At 41.5% G+C, this 19,666-nt stretch overlaps 2 protein-coding genes and 1 pseudogene across 2 annotated transcripts in view; 1 reads left to right on the top strand and 2 right to left on the bottom strand.

Moving 5' to 3' along the window:
• JCHAIN (joining chain of multimeric IgA and IgM) overlaps positions 1-19,666 on the bottom strand; it is a 59,505-nt gene that overhangs the window by 32,254 nt on the left and 7,585 nt on the right. The gene's annotated exons all lie outside the window — the stretch shown is intronic.
• On the bottom strand, positions 1,628-2,068 carry LOC108284753 (annotated as a pseudogene).
• UTP3 (UTP3 small subunit processome component) lies at positions 7,351-9,417 on the top strand. The gene has a single exon (XM_017501639.2). The coding sequence runs from the start codon at positions 7,568-7,570 to the stop codon at positions 9,002-9,004; it is 1,437 nt and encodes a 478-aa protein (XP_017357128.1). The 5' UTR covers positions 7,351-7,567; the 3' UTR covers positions 9,005-9,417.

Here is a 19,666-nt window from a genome sequence, read left to right as displayed (position 1 = left end):
GTTTTCACCATGTTGGCCAGGCTGGTCTCAAACTTCTGACCTCAGATGATTCACCCACCTGAGCCTCTCAAAGTGCTCAGATTACAGATGTGAGCTGCCATGCCTTGCTAGCTATTGTTAGTGTATTTTATGTGTGGCCCAAGACAATTCTTTCTCCAGTGTGGCCCAGGGAAGCCAAGAGTTTGGACACCCCCGCTATAGACACTGGAAATCTAAAAGATTGGGCACTCCTGCTACAGACGTTGAGAAGCTTCTGAAGTATTTTAAGTTAGGAATTTTTAGTCATTTTTTGTTTGCTCATTTGTTTTTTAATTAAATCTCAGGTGCAGTTAATTCTTTGCCTCAGTTCCTTGCACATTATTCCGTGGAAAGCTCCTCTTCTATTTCTTTATTTTATTTATTTATTTATTTATTTATTTATTTATTTATTTATTTATTTAGAGATGGAGTCTTGCTGTGTCACCAGGCTGGAGTGCAGTGGTGCAATCTCGGCTCACTGCAACCTCCGCCTCCTAGGTTCAAGCAATTCTTCTGCCTCAGCCTCCCAAGTAGCTGGGACTACAGGCGCGTGCCACTACACCAGGCTAATTTTTTTTTTGTATTTTTAGTAGAGATGGGGTTTCATCATGGCCAGGATGGTCTCGATCTCTTGACCTCGTGATCTGCCCACCTCGGCCTCCCAAAGTGCTAGGATTACAGGCGTGAGCCACCACGCCCGGCCTTTCTATTTGTTTTAATCTCCAATCCTTGTTCCATTCTTCATCCTCCATAAGCAGCTATTCTTTTGTGTTTAATGTATATTGTTTGATCATATTACTACAAAATGTGTATTGTTATATTGTTGTGCCTGCATGTTTAATTTTTGTGAATGGTAGATTACTTATTACATTCTATTTTTACTTTTTTCCCTTAACACATTGTTTTTAAGATCCATTCATGTTGCCGCATGGATATGTAATCTACTGCTTCCAATTACTATGTAGTTAAAATGACTATAAAATTTATCATCATAATCATGAGAATGAATGGAGGTGCCATTATTACACTGGGGTAATAGGTTAAACAGGGCTGTCCAGGGCAAGCCAGAATGTATGATCACCCTGTGCTCCTAAATTCCATGCTGTTCTTCCTTTTTTTTTTTTTTTGGCAGAGTCCCACACTGTTGCCCAGGCTGGAGTATAGTGGTGAGATCTCAGCTCCCTGCAACCTCCACCTCCCAGGTTCAAGTGACTCTCCTGCCTCAGCCTCCTGAGTAGCTGGGATTACAGGTTCCTACCACCAAGCCCGGCTACTTTTTTTGTACTTTTAGTAGAGAAGGGGTTTCACTATGTTGGCCAAGCTGGTCTTGAACTCCTGACCTCGTGATCCGCCCACCTCGGCCTCTCAAAGTGCTGGGATTACAGGCGTGAGCTACCGCGCCCAGCCTCTTCCACAGCATTTTATTGATCCACTCTTCCAGTGATGGATATCCAGGTTGCCTCTAACTCACTGCTACCAAAAATAACTTTTCAAATAGCCTAGTACAGGCCCATTACAGATCAACTTGTGTGAGAATTTTTCTTTTTCTTTTTTTTTTTTTTGCAGTTTTTACAGTATTATTTAAACATAAAATGTACACATAAGCTGTCTACTCATTTTCTTTGCTGTGCAGCCTGGCATTGGGGTTGGTGACTCTGATGGCCAGCTGGGCAGCTCTTTCCATGATGGCTTTGTGGTTCTTGGAGGAAACATTGTGAGCAATCTCAGCACAGTAAGATTTGTTGCACATCAGCAGCACTTCCAGGTCCTTCATGTTGTGGACCAGGAACTTCCGGAAGCCACTGGGCAGCATGTACTTTGTTTTCTTGTTGCTCCCATAACCAATGTTAGGCATCAAGATCTGGCCCTTGAACGTTCTACGAACCCTGTTGTCAATACCTCTGGGTTTCCACCAGTTATGCTTAATTTTGACATATCAGTCTGACTGGTGCCGGATGAACTTCTTGGTTCTCTTTTTGAGGATCTTGGGTGTTATAAGGGGTCTAAGGGCAGCCATGATGCCAAGGAGGAGATGGCTGCCACCTCCGTCGGCAGTGCCGAGGAAGAGACATGAATTTCTTTTTTTTTTTTTTTTTTTTTTTTTTTTTTTATATTTTTTTTTTTTTTTTTTTTTTTTTTTTTTTTTTTTATATGTTTTTTTTTTTTTTTTTTTTTTTTTTTTTTTTTTTTTTTTTTTTTTTTTTTTGCGACAGAGTCTCGCAACTTCTACCTCCCAGGTTCAAGAGATTCTCCTGCCTCAGCCTCCCCAGTAGCTGGAACTACAGGTGTGTGTCACCACACCTGACTAATTTTTGTACTTTTAATAGAGACAGGGTTTCACCATGTTGGCCACACTGGTCTTGAACTCCTGACCTCAAACTATCTGCCCTCCTTGGCCTCCCAAAGTGTTGGGATTACAGGCGTGAGTGACCATGCCCAGCCAAGACAAGTACATAACTAATCTTAACACAACAGAGAAAACGTTTAGAAATCCCTAACATAGGAAGAGTTAGGGACTATTACGTGTTAATAGAAGGAAGTATATCAGAGAAGACAGCCTAGAGAAGACACAATCTTAGCTGAGCCTTGAAGGCCATGTAAGTATTGAAATAGAGATAGCCCAAAGAGAGGCCAAGAGAATAAAAATCTCAAAAAGAGAAAAAAATGAGTATTTAGTTTGGCTGGAATGTATAATTCACCAAAGTGGGAAAGCAGCTGGAAAAATAAGTTGGGGCCAGATAGAGGCAGTCCCTGAATACTGGCCTAGAGCTAAGAACTTGATTCTACAGAGTATGAGGGATGACTAAAGAAAAAATTTTTACAAGGGCTGTGTTTCAAAAGACCTTCACCACAAACGCTATAATTATCACTGGGTCAATATGTAATATCAAAATAATTGTATCTACAAGTTTTCTCATGAAAAGAAAAAATTAAAAGGGCTTAAAATAATGTTTAAAAAGTGATTACAAAGTTTTTAGTTGACTTAGTTTGGAAGAGAAAGCAGTGTCATAATTTCACTAAATTCTTCATTTTGTAATGAAGGCTACCAAACCAAGTCCTTTTATATTAAAGCTTAAAAGCTTCAAATATTTACCAAATATTTCAGTAGAAGCTCTATATTTTACTTCCAAGTCACTTTTAGGACTTTGTGACTTAAAATAGATACAGATCTTATTTGCAAAATGAATCTGCGACATATTTCTTTCAGAGCAAGTGGTTTCTGACAGATGAAACTACATGAAAAGAAAGCAGATGGTAACTATATTTCATCCATTTTCTTTCTCATAACTAAAAATAGTCTTTCTTTCTTTTTTGCATCCAAAAATAGTTCAGCATGTTTCTGGGGTTATATTAAATTATCTAAATATATTGATAGGTATTAACACCAAGAATACATTTTCCCATTATAACTCTTTTATCAAATTATTATTTTTACCATTACTACCTTTATGCACATTTTTTTTAAAAAGCTACTTCTTTTGACAACTTCAGTCATCCCAGCCTGGTCTGTGATGCTGGGAAAAAAAGTAATATGCATTCAACTATTATCTTTTTTTTTGAGACAGAGTCTTGCTGTGTCACCTGGGGTGGCTTGGCAGTGGCACAATCTCAGCTCACTGCAACCTCCACCTCCTGGGTTGAAGTGATTCTCTTGTCTCAGCCTCCAGAGTAGCTGGGACTACAGGTCTGTGCCACCACGCCCGGTAAATTTTTGTATTTTTTGTAGAGATAGGGTTTCACCATGTTACCCAGGCTAGTCTCAAACTCCTGACCTCAGGCAATCCGCCCACCTTGGCCTCCCAAAGTGCTGGAATTACAGGCATGAGCCATTACACCCAGCCTCAACTATTGTCTTCAGTTCATGAAAGCTATATATTAAATATTTCACCTTGTCAATTACTTTTAAATTTGAAGACCTGTGCTGATAACTATGGAAGCTCAAAAGACAGTGTGTTGTTAAAGTCTACTGCTTTGAAGGGCTGATAGAGTATAGAAACATATGTACCTGGATTGACTGACTGCATTTCCACTGCCTTCTCACACCCCACTCCTGCAAAGAAAGATTACTATATAATCTAGTATCTATCTTAGAAACCATAACCTTTGGAGTACGAATCCGAACTTGGCTATGGACACCACATGAAAAAGTCACTGTCCACCTCACAACACAAATCAGGCACAATTACACATAACTGATAGAAAGTTTGAGATCTATGCAGGACTATGGTTATGAAGCATATGAATTTGATCCTATAGACCAAGCTTGTCCAACCCACAGCCTGCAGTCCACATGCAGCCCAGGACAGCTTTGAATGCAGCCCAACACAAATTTGTAAACTTTCTTAAAAGATTATGAGTCCTTTTGCGNAAAAAAAAAAAAAAAAATTCAAATTAATGATAAATCATAGTTGCCACAAATACAATTGTTAAATGTGAAGTGTTGATGAACCTGGAAACCATCATTCTCAGCAAACTGACACAAGAGCAGAAAATGAAACACTGCATGTTCTCACTTATAGGCGGGTGCTGAACAATGAGAACACATGGACACAGGGATGGGAGCACTACACACTGGGGTCTGTTGGGGGGAAATAGGGGAGGGACAGCAGGGGGTGGGGAGTTGGGGATAGATAGCATGGGGAGAAATGCCAGATATAGGTGAAGGGGAGGAAGGCAGTAAATCACACTGCCATGTGTGTACCTATGCAACAATTTTGCATGTTCTTCACATGTACCCCAAAACCTAAAATGCAATAAAAATAAAATAAAATAAAAGTGAAGTGTTATTCATTATGTGTTCATTTTCTCTGGGGACTCAATATTTATCTTTTTAATTTGTCATAGGCTTATGCTATAATAAGGTTATTAATCCATCTTTTCAGGAATACAAATGTCAACCAAAGCAACATCCTTACCTAAGTGTTAAATAATTCTAACATTAGGCTATGGAAAGGTACATAGGAGCTGCTGGAATTGAAGAACTGACTTTTAAATTGTTCTTTATCAAATGGATCTGAGAAGCTGGGTGACGCGGCATGCACCTTTAATCCCAGCTACTCAGGAGGCTGAGGCAGGAGATCATTTGAGCTTAGGAGTTCTAGTCCAGCCTGGGGAACATAGCAAAAAATCTGTCTCTAAAAGGATCCAAGAATGTTGGAATACTATACTCTCTGAATAATGCAACTCTGTTCCGGATACAAAATTTAATATTTAGTATAAACTAAATAATATTGTGACTATTCTCATTTAAAATATCCAAAATATTTTTATAACTTATCTATAATAATATATGTATTTTGTTCTTGAGGTCTGACTATAAATTCTCAAATAATTTGCAATAAAAATAAACACTTAGTATTTGTTTTATGTCCCCCTAAATAAAATGTAATGTAAAAAGTTAACATTTAAAGCAATGAAATAAATACAGTTCCAGCATAAATGTCATATTCTTTAAGCAATATTCCCAAAACAGCAATCTAAAGGTTATCTCTTACCCCTCTGTTATCTTACAACACCAGGTTTACATCACACACTGCCTTATATTCCAGTAATCTGTATGAGTGTCTTCTTTTCTACCTGATTATAAAGTCCTTAACTAGCTGATTCATCTTTGGATCCACTACTGCCTGTAGCATTCTGCAACAAACAGTAAGCAGTTAATATGTACTGAATGACAAAATGTATTAAAATTTACATTAAAAAATAAATTCAGCCAGGCACAGTGGCTCACCCCTGTAATCCCAACACTTTGGGAGGCCAAGGCAGGTGGATCACCTGAGGTCGGGAGTTCAAGGCCAGCCTGACGAACATGGAGAAACCTCGTCTCTACCAAAAATACAAAATTTTCTGGGCGTCGTGGCGGGCGCCTGTAATCCCAGCCACTCGGGAGGCTGAGGCAGAAGAGTCGCTTGAACCCAGGAAGCAGAGGTTGCGGTGAGCCGAGATCATGCCATTGAACTCCAGCCTGGGCAACAAAAGCGAAACTCCGTCTCAAAAAAAATAAAATAAAATTAAATAAATAAATAAACTCATGCTTACCATCAGAACATAACTTTAACCCATATCTTCATAATTAAATTTTATTTTCTAAAATCTTATAAAAAATTCAAAATGTTTCACACACTTAAGTACTTTGCAAATGTTAAGTTCAAAGTATCACTTTTCTAGAATTTTGTATTATTTTTATTAACCTAATGACACCATACTTTCTGCAAAGAAATGGTCACCATTTACTTTATTTTGAGACAGGGTCTCGGTCTGTCACCCAGGCTGGAGTGCAGTGGCGTGATCTCAGCTCACTGCCACCTCCGCCTCCCAGGTTCATGCGATTCTCCTGCCTCAGCCTCCCCAGTAGCTGGAATTATAGGCACCTGCTACCATGCCCCCCTAATTTTTTGTATTTTTAGTAGAGACTGGGTTTCACCATGTTGGCCAGGCTGGTTTTGCCCTCCTGACCTCAAGTGATCCACCCACCTCGGTCTCCCCAAGTGTTAAGATTACAGGCGTGAGCCACCGCGCCCGGCCATGTCACCATTAATTTTAGCAACGTATCAGAAGTTCAGCTTCCAACTACCTACAATAAAATGTATCATAATACTAACCCCGAACCTTTCACATGTAATGCCTAAAAACTTACACCCTGAATTACTCTAACATTACAGGGCAGAGCTCCCTGAGAAGAGTCAGACCCTGCAGCAGGGCTCTGCCTTCCCACCGTCAGCCCTCGGAGACATCTAGGTTTATCAATCCCCGTGGAGCAGGTCACCGAGCCCTGTGAGCAGGGAGAGGGCGACGGTGATGAGTTAAACCAGAGCCGGAGGCCCAGTCGGCTGCGCTCCCGCCCGGAAACCTCCCGTGGGACCCTGGAGTCCGGCGACGCTGCCTGAGGCTGGGGTGCCCAGAAATATAGTATTTGGGCGGGGGAGCGGGGAGAAATAGAGAAAAACAATCTAATTAACTTCCAGCCTGATAAACAGAAGACAGAATACAAACCAAGGGAGCAGGAAAACTACACCAGCACTCGACTACGGGTCGCAAGCGCTGGGTACACACAGTTAAAAATCAATGGAACGCCCCCGGGACTTCTCCGGGGTGTAAAACGCAGCGCCCTCTATTGGCCATCGCGACCTCGCCTAGAGGTACAGTCAGGATTCTGTCCCCCAGCCACTCCCAGGCTCTAGAGAGTAAGCGCATTAGCCCCGGAAGGGTTCTGTGGAACGAAACTTCCTTATCCTATCGTTTCCACACGGAAAGATTTTAATTCACCGGAATCGATTGGCGTTAAAGGGCACAGCGAAAAGGAAGTTGGTATCAATGTGACCTCGCCTAAGGGACCGAGCGGAAGTCCTGGAGTCCACGCCGCGCGGCATGCTGGGGGCCGGAAGGAAGAGGAAATTCCGGTAGCCGATCCGGCGTCTGCAAACTCCAGTGGTAGGGGAGCGCGCGGCTGTTTAAAGCCACGAGTTGCCGGAGCGCCTGATTCCCACGCCGAAGTCAGAAGTAGCCTAAAGTCCGCAGTCGCTGTAGAACCTGAGACTGTGTGTGAGCCATGGTGGGGAGATCCCGGCGGCGCGGAGCAGCTAAGTGGGCAGCTGTGCGAGCCAAGGCAGGTCCCACCCTCACCGACGAAAATGGAGATGATTTAGGATTGCCACCCTCACCGGGGGACACCAGCTATTACCAAGATCAGGTAGATGATTTTCATGAGGCACGAGCCCGGGCCGCCTTAGCTAAGGGCTGGAATGAAGTACAGAGTGGAGACGAGGAGGATGGCGAGGAGGAGGAGGAGGAGGTGCTAGCCCTAGATATGGACGATGAGGACGACGAAGATGGAGGGAGTGCGGGGGAGGAGGAGGAGAATGCCGATGATGATGATGGTGGGAGCTCCGTGCAGAATGAAGCTGAGGCCTCTGTGGATCCCAGTTTGTCGTGGGGTCAGAGGAAAAAACTTTACTATGACACGGACTATGGTTCCAAGTCCCGAGGCCGGCAGAGTCAACAGGAGGCAGAGGAGGAGGAAAGAGAGGAGGAGGAGGAGGCACAGCTCATTCAGCGGCGCCTAGCCCAAGCGCTGCAAGAGGACGATTTTGGTGTCGCCTGGGTTGAGGCCTTTGCAAAACCAGTGCCTCAGGTAGATGAAGCTGAGACACGGGTCGTGAAAGATTTAGCTAAAGTTTCAGTGAAAGAGAAGCTGAAAATGTTGCGAAAGGAATCACCAGAACTCTTGGAGCTGATAGAAGACCTGAAAGTCAAGTTGACAGAGGTGAAGGATGAGCTGGAGCCATTGTTACAGTTGGTGGAACAGGGGGTCATTCCACCCGGAAAAGGAAGCCAATACTTGAGGACCAAATACAACCTCTACTTGAATTATTGTTCGAACATCAGTTTTTACTTGATCCTGAAAGCTAGGAGAGTCCCAGCACATGGACATCCTGTCATAGAAAGACTTGTTACCTACCGACATTTGATCAACAAGCTGTCAGTCGTGGATCAGAAGCTGTCCTCGGAAATTCGTCATCTGTTGACACTTAAGGATGATGCTGTAAAGAAAGAACTGATTCTCAAAGTAAAATCCACCAAGACCAAACCAAAGTCTGTTTCAAAGACTTCTGCTGCTGCCTGTGCTGTTACAGATCTTTCTGATGATTCTGATTTTGACGAAGAAGCTAAACTGAAGTACTATAAAGAACTAGAAGACAGGCAAAAGCTGAAGAGAAAGAAAGAAGAAAACAGCACTGAAAAACAGGCTCTTGAAGATCAAAATGCAAAGAGAGCCATTACCTATCAAATTGCTAAAAATAGGGGACTTACTCCTAGGAGAAAGAAGATTGATCGCAATCCCAGAGTGAAACACAGGGAGAAGTTCAGAAGAGCCAAAATTCGAAGAAGAGGCCAGGTTCGTGAAGTTCGTAAAGAAGAGCAACGTTATAGTGGAGAATTATCTGGCATTCGTGCAGGAGTTAAAAAGAGCATTAAGCTTAAATGAAGTTTTTGCTTAGCATAAGGTTTTTGGCAATTTTGGATCAATAAATTTTTACTTTTAACTAAAATGATTGTATTAATGTATAATACTTTAAATTTTGAAAATTCTTGTCCACAGGGAAATTTGGGTTATTGGACAATTTATATTAAGGTTATAAGAACTGTGGGAGCAATATGAAGGTGCTTAAGAGATGATGTTGAAGTTTTCCAATATTCTGTTAAGTATTAGCTTAGGAAAATTTCACAGTTCATTGTGGAATGTTAACCAAACTTAGAACATGTGTAACTTTTGGCATAAAGAGAATGCACCTTTGACCGTTATTTGAAAGGCAGCCTATAAAATAGTTCTGACATATTTTATTTACCTAACTATAATTATTGGGCCAGATACTTGTTAATAAATGGGCTTAATGTCAACATGGATTTCATACATTCTATGTGGTTTAAAAGCAAAGAAATAAAACTGGTTAAAAGTAGAAAAAGGAAAAGATATGCCTTAATTACATCAATTGTCAATATTTTCTCATAGTTCTTAATGTAGCACATAAGGTAAAAATTCCATTTCCACTTCTTTACTGGTGATTTGCAGTGGTTGCTGCTTGTACCTGCACTCTGTTTGCTAAAAATTTGCTATAATTACTACTAGGTAAGCATAACTTTAAGTGGCAACAAAGTTCTATTTTTCCTCCCCCCCCACCCCCCAGCTTTTTCTTTTTTGAGACAGGGTCTCACTCTGTAGCCCAGGCTGGATTACAACAGCAGGATCTCAGCTCACTGCAACTCCGCCTCCTGCCTCAGCCTCCCAAGTAGCTGGGATTACAGGCACTCGACACCATGTCCAGGTAATTTTTGTATTTTTAGTAGAGACAGGGTTTCGCCATTTTGGCCAGGCTGGTTCTGGACTCCAGACCTCAGGTGATCCGTCCACCTCAGCCCCTCTCAAAGTGCTGGGATTACTGGCGTCAGCTATGGCGCCCAGCTCAAACTTCTATTTTTCTTTGCTACTCTGGTCTTTAAGTAGGGGGAAGATGTTGAGGTGGTGAATGTAAAAATAGGATGTTACCATGGAAGAAAATGAGAAGACTAGGGAATGAAACAAAAAAGTCCTAATTTCCTCCTTGTGTTACTGTTTATTCAGTAAACATTGTGCTAGCTACTAGAGATGCAGAGATGATGCATGGTTAATATTTATTGAACACGGCCAGGTGCCGTGACTCAACGCCTGTAATCCCAGCACTTTGGGAGACCGAGGTGGATGGATCACCTGAGGTCAAGAGTTCGAGACCAGCCTGACGTACGAGGTGAAACCCCGTCTCTACTAAAAATAAAAAATCAGCCAGGTGTGGCGGCAAATGCCTGTAGTCCCTGCTACTCAGGAGGTTGAGGCAGAGGAATTGCTTAAACCCAGGAGGTGGAGGTTGCAGTGAGCCAAGATGGTGCCATTGCACTCCCGCTTGGACCACAAAGTGAGACTCCCATCTCAAAAAAAAAAATTATTGAACACTTGCCATGTACTAGTTGTCACCTCATTTGAATCTTTACAATAAGTTGCTGGGCGTGGTGGCTGACATCTAATCCCAGTACTTTGGGAGGCTGAGGTGGGCGGATCACCTGAGGTCAGGAGTTCGAGACCAGCCTGACCAACACGGAGAAACCCCGTCTCTACTAAAAATGCAAAATCAGCTGGGCGTGGTGGTGCATGCCTATAATCCCAGTTACTCAGGAGGCTGAGGCAGGAGAATCACATGAGATGGAGGTTGTGGTGAGCCGAGATTGTGCCATTGCACTCCAGCCTTGGCAACGAGCGAAACTGTATAAAAATAAAAAATAAAAAAATCTTTACGATAACTTTATAAGGTGATACAGATGAGGATGCTGAAATTTTGGAAGTTTGACTTTCTAAAGGGCAGCTGCTTGAAATCTGAACCCAAACCAATGTGAGCATTCGTTCTCTTAGCTGCTGGCTTATAGCTGCTTCCTCAGAGTAGCACACAAGACAAATTATTTTGCTTCTTTATAAATAAAAGAGGTAGGTTGGAAATAAAAGTAACAGTGCTTGCTAAGGTAGCTTTTCTGAACACTTGTGCTTATTTCCTTATTTCTCATAACAACCTTATGTGGTAAATTATATTATCCATATTTTGAAAAGAAAAAAAATGGCAAAGAAAAGTAACTTTCTCAAGGTCACACAGCTATTAAGTGGAAATAGCCTGGGTGTCAGCAAGACTCAGTCTCAAAGAAGAAAGTATTTGGTGTTCAACCAGGCATGGCTGTATCTACAGTCACAGCTGTTGGGAACCAGAATTTCAATCCAGCCTTTCTGGCTTCTGAACCCAATTCTATACTTGCTTTTTTGATAATAGAAAAAATACAAATTTTGGAGTTAACAGGATGATTTTCAATTAATCTCTGAGTTTCATTTTCTTCATCTGTATAAGTCTCTTATTATACTTATCTTGGAGAAGCCATAGGTCAGTAGGTAAGAGCAGACTGTAGTTAAACTACTGGGTTGTTTTTTGGGGGGGACAGGGAGGGATTGTTTGTTTTGTTTTGTTTTGAGACAGTCTCACTCTGTCGCCCAGGCTGGAGTGCAGTGGTGCAGTCTTGGCTCATTTCAACCTCAACCTCCCAGGTTCAAGCAATTCTCCTGCCTCACATTCCAGACTAGCTGAGACTACAGTCATGTGCCAGTACACCTGGCTAATTTTTGTTTGTTTGTTTTGTTTGTTTGTTTTTTGTTTTTTGGTAGAGACAGGGTTTCTCCATGTTGGCCAGGCCGGTTTTGAACTCCCAGCCTCAAGCAATCCACCTGCCTCAGCCTCCCAAAGTTCTGGTATTACAGGCCTGAGCCACCACGCCTGGCCAGACTACTGGATTTGTAACCCAGCTCCATCACTTAATACCCAGGATTTGGGCAAATTATTTGATCTATTATTTAGTTTTCACAACTAAAATGGAGATAATAGTACTGACTCTGTAGAGTTATGAGGATTAAGTGAATTAAAGTATGTAAAGCGCCTAGAACAGTGTTGGCTTATAAATGAGAAATTAATATCCTGAGTTAGGGAGGAAAGGGTAGCACTGGATAAGCACATGAGCTATAGAAAATCTAGAAGAGGGCAAAAAGGACATGAAGTTAGAAGTTGAAAGTATTTGGGCCAGATGCGGTGGCTCACACCTGTAATTCCAGCACTTTGGGAGGCTGAGGCTGGTGGATCGCCTGAGGTCAGGAGTTTGATATCAGCCTGGCCAACATGGTGAGACCCTGTCTAATAAAAATACAAAAATTAGCCGGGCATGGTGGCACACACCTGTAATCCCAGCTACTCGGGAGGCTGAGGCAGGAGAATCACCTGAAACTGAGAGGTGGAGGTTGCAGTGAGCCGACCAAGATTGCACCACTGCACTCTAGTCTGGGTGACAGCAAGACTCTATCTCAAAGAAAAAAGAAAAAAAATATTTGGTGTTAAACCAGGCATGGCTGTACCTGCAGTCACAGCTATTGGGAGGCTGAAGCAGGAGGATTGCTTGAGCCTAAGAGTTCGAGGCCAGCCTGAGCAACATAGTGAGATTCTACAAAATAATTTTTTTTAAATGTTCAAAGAAAGTATCTTGTGTTTTATATCAAATCCCTGCCACATATGTATGGTGGGGTGGGGGGGCCAGGGGGAGATTATAGATTGGCAGATAGATGTGGTAAGAAACAAAATGATGTTTTAAAGGAAGAAAAATCTTCCATTTAGAAAAGTGAGGGGAAAAGCCCCACTTTTATATATTCCTTTAGAGACTTCACAACACTTTATAAAAATTACTAATTCATCATTTGGAGTAGCTAGGATGTGGATGGTGATATCCTATATTATAAACATAAAACATGGCTTTGTCTGATGCAAGTTAATAGCAAAATACATTGTTGGATGTAATATTTACATCTTTCAAAATTTGGTGTGTGTGTGTGTNTTTTGAGACGGAGTTTCGCTATGTCACCCAGGCTGCAGTGCAATGCCGCCATCTCGGCTCACTGGACACTTCACCTCCTGGGTTCAAGCGATTCTCCTGCCTAAGCCTCCCGAGTAGCTGGGATTACAGGCATGCGCCACTACCTCTGGCTAATTTTGTATTTTTAGTAGAGACCGAATTTCTCCACGTTGGTCAGGCTGGTCTCTAACTTCGGACCACAGGTGATCGGCCTGTCTTGGCCTCTCAAAGTGCTGGGACTACAGGTGTGAGCTACTGATCCTGGCCTTTTTTTTGAGATGGAGTCTTGCTCTGTAACCCAGGCTGGAGTGCAGTGGCACAATTTTGGCTTACCGCAACCTCCACCTCCCAGGTTCAAGTGATTCTCCTGCTTCAGTCTCCCAAATAGATGGGATTACAAGGGTGCACCACCACACCCAGGTAATTTTTGTGTTTTTATTACAGACGGGGTTTCACTATGTTGGCCAGGCTTGTCTCAAACTCCTGACCTCAGGTGATCCGCCCACCTCACTCTCCCAAAGTGCTGGGATTACAGGCGTGAGCCACCGTGCCCGGCCACATCTTTCAAAATGTGTATGTATATTTAACAGACATTTAAAGTGTACTGAGATGTGCTGAGTACTGTCATTGGTGCACGTATAATAAGTTGTTAACCAGTGTGATGATCTTTTGTAAAGATTCAGTTTGTGAACTCTGGAGAGTTTCATGGATAAGAGGTCCAATAAAGTAGATTACTGGTAGCAGATATCAATACAAAGCATCAACAACCTGTTAGTTTTATGGCAGCATATTAAACTATGAACAGCTATGAAAAATACAAAATATTAAAAATTAAAGTAGAAGAAAACATCAAATTAGTGATCCATTAAATAGGTAGTGATGTACTTACTCTGCCACTAATCAGCCTGCTGGCTTTGGGCTAGTCAATTCTCTAAGCCACAGTTTCTTACCTATGTTCTTATCTATGAATAAGTTAAATAAGATAAACATGCCACTTTAATTTTTGTGTAGAAATAAATTTTATTCACTTCTCAGACCTCTAAGAACTACCCAATGGTCAAAGGTTTTGGCAAACTGGAAAATTACTTTTTGTGATCTAAAAGATAAAAATTAGCTTAGATAACTTGAATAATTAATTGTATTCATATATCTTACACAAAATATTTGATCTATCAGGAATGGCTGTAGTTGCTAGGAAAAAGAATTTTAAGTTACTATGTTAAATTAACATTACCAGAATAATTTAGGATAAGTGGAACTTAGTAGGCTTTACATCTCAGAGATCACAATGATGAACGGGTACTGACAGGAACACTGAATTATAGATGTTACCCAAAAAATCATGTATCTAACTAGAATTTAAAATCAGACTGAAAAAACGCTGCTTCAGCTAATCAGATTATATTTTTTATTCTTAAAAACAAAATTGTAATGTGCCTTTGAAAGTTTAAAAAACAGAAACAGGCTGGGCACAGTGACTCATGCCGGTAGTCCCAGCACTGCGAGAGGCCAAGGCAGGCAGATCACTTGCAGTTAGGAGTTCGAGACCAGCCTGGCCAACATGGCAAAACCCCATCTCTACTAAAAAATGAAAAATAGGCCGGGCATGGTGGCTCACGCCTATAATCCTAGCCTTTGGGAGGCCGAGGTGGGTGGATCACCTAAGGTCAGGAGTTCAAGACCAGCCTGGCCATCATGGTGAAACCCCATCTTTAAAAAAAAAAAAAATGAAAAATAGAAAAATAAAATCAGACAGGTGTGGCAGTGCACTCCTTTAGTCCCAGCTACTTGGGAGGCTGAAGCAGGAGAATCACTTGAACTGGGAGGCAGAGGTTGCAGTGAGCACTCCAGCCCGGGCAACAGAGAAAGACTCTGTCTCAAAAAAGAAATAAAGTATAGAAAATGTATACCCGCCGGGCGCGGTGGCTCACGCCTATAATCCCAGCACTTTGGGAGGCCGAGGCGGGTGGATCACGAGGTCAAGAGATCGAGACCATCCTGGTCAACATGGTGAAACCCCGTCTCTACTAAAAATACAAAACATTAGCTGAGCATGGTGGCACGTGCCTGTAATCCCAGCTACTCAGGAGGCTGAGGCAGGAGAATTGCCTGAACCCAGGAGGCGGAGGTTGCGGTGAGCCGAGATCGCGCCATTGCACTCCAGCCTGGGTAACGAGAGCTAAAGTCTGTCTCAAAAAAAAAAAAAAAAAAAAAAAAAGGGAAAAAAAGAAAATGTATACCCCTCTCATCAACAAATATTAGTCTGTATTTTTTTTAATTTTGTTTAAGATATATTTTCTAATATCTGAGTTTTTAATTGGTAGTTACTTTATGTATTCCAGATGATATCTTTTTATTCAGCTATTGTTAAAAAATAAAAACAGTGATTTTACATTTGCTTCAAAGCGAAGTTCTAAATGATAACAAGTATCAAGAATCAACATTTGTTAAACTACAAAACAAAAAAATCTGGAGGAAACTAGTAAAATGTCCTGCTTTAAGAAAGGCAATATGACTTCAATTACCTCATTTAAAAAAAAAAAAAAAAAGAAAGGCAATAAAGGGAAGTGACTGGGAAGAGTTTGGCCTCCAGAGCCATATTAAGTTCAAAGCCCTGTATCACCCACTTACCATGTGTCTTTGGTCTACTTAAACCTCTCTGTGCTACAATCTCCTCACATTGAATAATATGTAATAATCAATAGTTTAAATAATCATATAACATCAATTTAGAAGAACACTTGGCAGGTAGTAAGTGCTTCATGTTAGTTACTATTTTTTTAAGTCCAATTTAAGAAAACTAATTTAGCCAGGTGTGGTAGCTCAGACCTGTAATCCCAGGACTTTGGGAGGCTGAGATAGGAGATGTTCAAGACCCAGGTGTTCAAGACTAACCTAGGCAATATAAAACATGCAAAAAATTAGCTGGGCATGGTAGCACACGAGCCTGTAGTCCCAGCTTCTCGGGAGGCTGAGGTGGGAGGACCACCAGGGCCTGAGGAGGTTGAGGCTGCAGTGAGGCATGATGGCCCCACTACACTCCAGCCCAGGCTGCAGAGTGAGACCCTGATTTTTTTTAAAAAAGCGATTTACTCCACTTGAATAAGTTAATTTCTCTTTGGTTCTACCATAATGGTTCTTAAACTAGGATGTCCAAGGATCAGTTGGTAAGTTTAAAGTACAGATTTCTGTGCCCTACCTCCACAGATTCTGATTCAGCTGGCCTGGCGTTGGTCCCAGGGATCTCTGTTTTAACAGGCATGCAACATGATTCTGATCCAAATGGTCTACAGAATATGTTTTGGGAAACACTATTCTGGGTTTCTCTCAGCTAATAACATTAGGCATATGAATGAAGTTAATTACAAGAGTGAGGTATAATGTGTAATTACCATGGGACTACAAAACCTTTAGTCCTGAGAATCTTGAAAACAATAGGCCTCCCTGCCCCTGTCCCCAGAACCAGGGCATAGTCCTAATCACATTTTGCATATGACACTGGGTTCCTGGACTTCCTGAAGCCAGGAGTCCATGGACCTCAGTTAGAAAACTTTATGCTAGGCCAGGGGCAGTGGCTCATGCCTGTAATCTCAGCACTTTGGGAGGCTGAGGCAGGCAGATCATGAGATCAGGAGATCGAGACCATCCTAGCCAACATGGTAACACCCTGCCTCTACTAAAAATACAAAAATTAGTGGGGCGTGGCAGTGAACTCCTGTAATCCTGGCTACTCAGGAAGCTGAGGCACGAGAATCACTTGAACCTGGGAGGTGGAGGTTGCAGTGAGCTGACAGTGCACCACTGCACTCCAGCCTGGTGACAGAGCAAGACTCCGTCTCAAAAAAAAAAAAAGAAAAAGAAAAAAGAAAACTTTATGCTATGGGGGCTGTACTTTTTACTCTTGTGCATTGTTTTATATGCCCTATTTTAAGACATATAACAGACAATTTTCCCATAGTGGGGTGAGGATTATACAGATTAAGTAGATGATCAAATTCTATCAGCACCTAAAATTTTTTTACATTTATTAAATGACCTCGTTTAGAAATACTTACATTTTTTTCACACTACACTTGAACATACGTAAAAAGAGAAATATAAATGTAAGTTAAATAAGTTATTCCTTAAGCTTCTTATTCAGTCTAGTTTTTTTTTTTTAATTCCTTTTATTCAGATACCTGATGGTCACAGAGAGAATCAAAGAATTTTTATGTGATCTTAAGAGGAAAGAGCCTTAAAAATAAGTGAGGCTGGGTGTGGTAGCTCACACCTGTAATCTCAGAATTTCAGGAGGCCAACTTGGGCAGATCACTTGAGCACAGGAGTTCAAGACCAGCCTACACAACAGAGTGAAACGCTGCCTCTACTAAAAAATGCAAAAATTAGCTGGGCATGGTGGCATGTGCCTATGGTCCCAGCTATTTTCAAGGCTGAGGTGGGAGGATCACTCGAGCCTGGGAAGTCAAGGCTGCAGTGAGCCATGATTGCGCCACTACACTCTACCCTGGGTGAGAAGACCGTCTCAAAAAAATAAAAAATAAAATGAGGGGGCCTGAGAGCTACTTAGGAATAGTACAAGGAATAAGTAGTACAAAAAATAAATCTTTTGTGCATTGTAAAAAGGAGAAAAAAAGGATGCTAACTGGGAAGAGGCATAGATTTATTACAATTAAAGCAATTAACTGCTCAAATTGGATGCTATGGGACCTCAAAAATGGCAGTGTACCTCTCTACATGGGGTGAGCAGAGAAACTTTCACAGATCTTTTTTGAGTAGAATTTGGGAGAGGAAGAGTAGGTACCACAATATGAGTAATGTCAAACATGTTAAAGCTTAGCTAATGGCAACAAGGGATAAGACAAGATAGGAGGATAATATTGGAAAGATACAAAGGGGTTAGATCATCAAAGACCTTAGTAGGTAGTCAATGCACTTAGATTGTATCCCAGATATAAATAAGTGAACCCAGATTTTTAAGAAACGATGTGGCATAATTAAGTGAAAGTTCAGAAAAGTAAATTACTCATTCTAGCTGCCGTAGAGTAGGGCAACTGGAATAGATTAAAACCAGAGGCAGGGAAAACAATGAAGAGTCCTTTGCAATAATACCGGCAAGAAAAGATAAAGCTTTAAAGCTGAGGACAGGCTGGGCGCCGTGGTTCATGCCTGTAATCCCAGCACTTCCGGAGGCGGAGACGGGTGGATCATTTGAGGTTAGGAATTTGAGACCAGCCTGACCAAAATGGTGAAACCCCGTCTCCACTAAAAATACAATAATTAGGCGGGCATGGTGGTGCACTCCTGTAATCCCAGCTACTCTGGAGGCTGAGGCAAGGGAATTGCTTGAACTCAGGAGGAGAGGTTGCAGTGTGCCAAGACAGCGCCGCTACACTCCAGCCTGGGCGACAAGAGCCAAGCTCTATCTCAAAAAAAACAGCTGAAGGAGAAAGCATGAGAGTTGGGACAAACTGGATACATTCATAGAAATCTTCAGCAACATCATCATGATGATTATTATTATTCGAGACAGAGTCTCACTCTGTCACCCAGGCTGGAGTGCAGTGGCACGATCTCGGCTCACTGCAACTTCCGCCTCCCGGATTCAAGCGATTCTCCTGCCTCAGCCTCTCGAGTAGACGGAACTACAGCCATACATCACCATGTCCGGCTTTTTTTTTTTTTTTTTTTTTTTTTTTTTTTTTTTTTTTTTTTTTTTTTTTTTTTATTTTTTTGTAGAAATGGGGTTTCACCATGCTTGCCAGGCTGGTTCCAAACTACTGACCTCGTGATCCGCCCACCTCGGCCTCCGCCCACCTCGGCCTCCCAAAGTGCTGAGATTACAGGCATGAGCCACTGTGCCCGGCCAGCAACATTATTAAGATAAACACTAGCTGGGCCTGGAGGCTCACACCTGTAATCTCAGCTATGCTGTAGGCTGAGGTGGCTCTGGAGTCTCTTTAGACCTGTAAAGCAATGTATTGTCAGTGATGCAGAAGTAGGAGAAATCTTTCTTCAATTCTCTGATTTAGCCATCTGTTCATAATACTGAAAATAATTGACCCGTAAGTATGATATTACTATAAACTACATATTTCCATTTATGCCCAAGGAGATTATTTAGAAATTTGAAAGTAAGAATAATCTCAAATTTTGGCAAAAGAAATTGTAGTAGGAACTCACTATGGTTTCCAGCAATGATTATGTTATTTGAATATTGTTCTTGAATATTGTTTTTGCATATCTTGACTAACTCTGGACGCTGAGGTGGGAGGATTGCTTGAAGCCAGGAGTTCAACAGCAGCCTGGGCAACGTAGAGACCCTCCATCTCTAAAATAATAATAATAAACACTCAAAAAAGACACAAATATGATCAGCTCCTCTTGAATTCTATTTCACCACAGTATATACAAGGAACACAACTTTACTGTTAGGTCTTCATAAAAAAGATATAATTATGAAACTATGAATCAAAATAGCCCCTCAATGTGTTTTATTTTCTATTTAAAAGCAGTGCATCCATTACAGACTACTTGCAAATACAGAAAAGTACAAAAATGGAAAAATATATCCATATGTCTACACCCAAAGAAAACTGTCATTGATTAAACCAAATATATTACTTTTATTTTTTTCTTCATCCTACTCAAGGTAGATGATAAATATATTATTTTTACTTCTTTTTTTTTT

Source organism: Cebus imitator, unplaced genomic scaffold (assembly GCF_001604975.1).
Source record: "Cebus imitator isolate Cc_AM_T3 unplaced genomic scaffold, Cebus_imitator-1.0 Scaffold283, whole genome shotgun sequence".
NCBI classification, from domain to species: domain Eukaryota; kingdom Metazoa; phylum Chordata; class Mammalia; order Primates; family Cebidae; genus Cebus; species Cebus imitator.
This window is presented reverse-complemented; position numbering and strand designations above follow the sequence as displayed.

Bases quoted from the DNA above. Each gene is read 5' to 3' on its own strand.
- UTP3 (XM_017501639.2), top strand. From the start codon at position 7,568: ATGGTGGGGAGATCCCGGCGGCGCGGAGCAGCTAAGTGGGCAGCTGTG.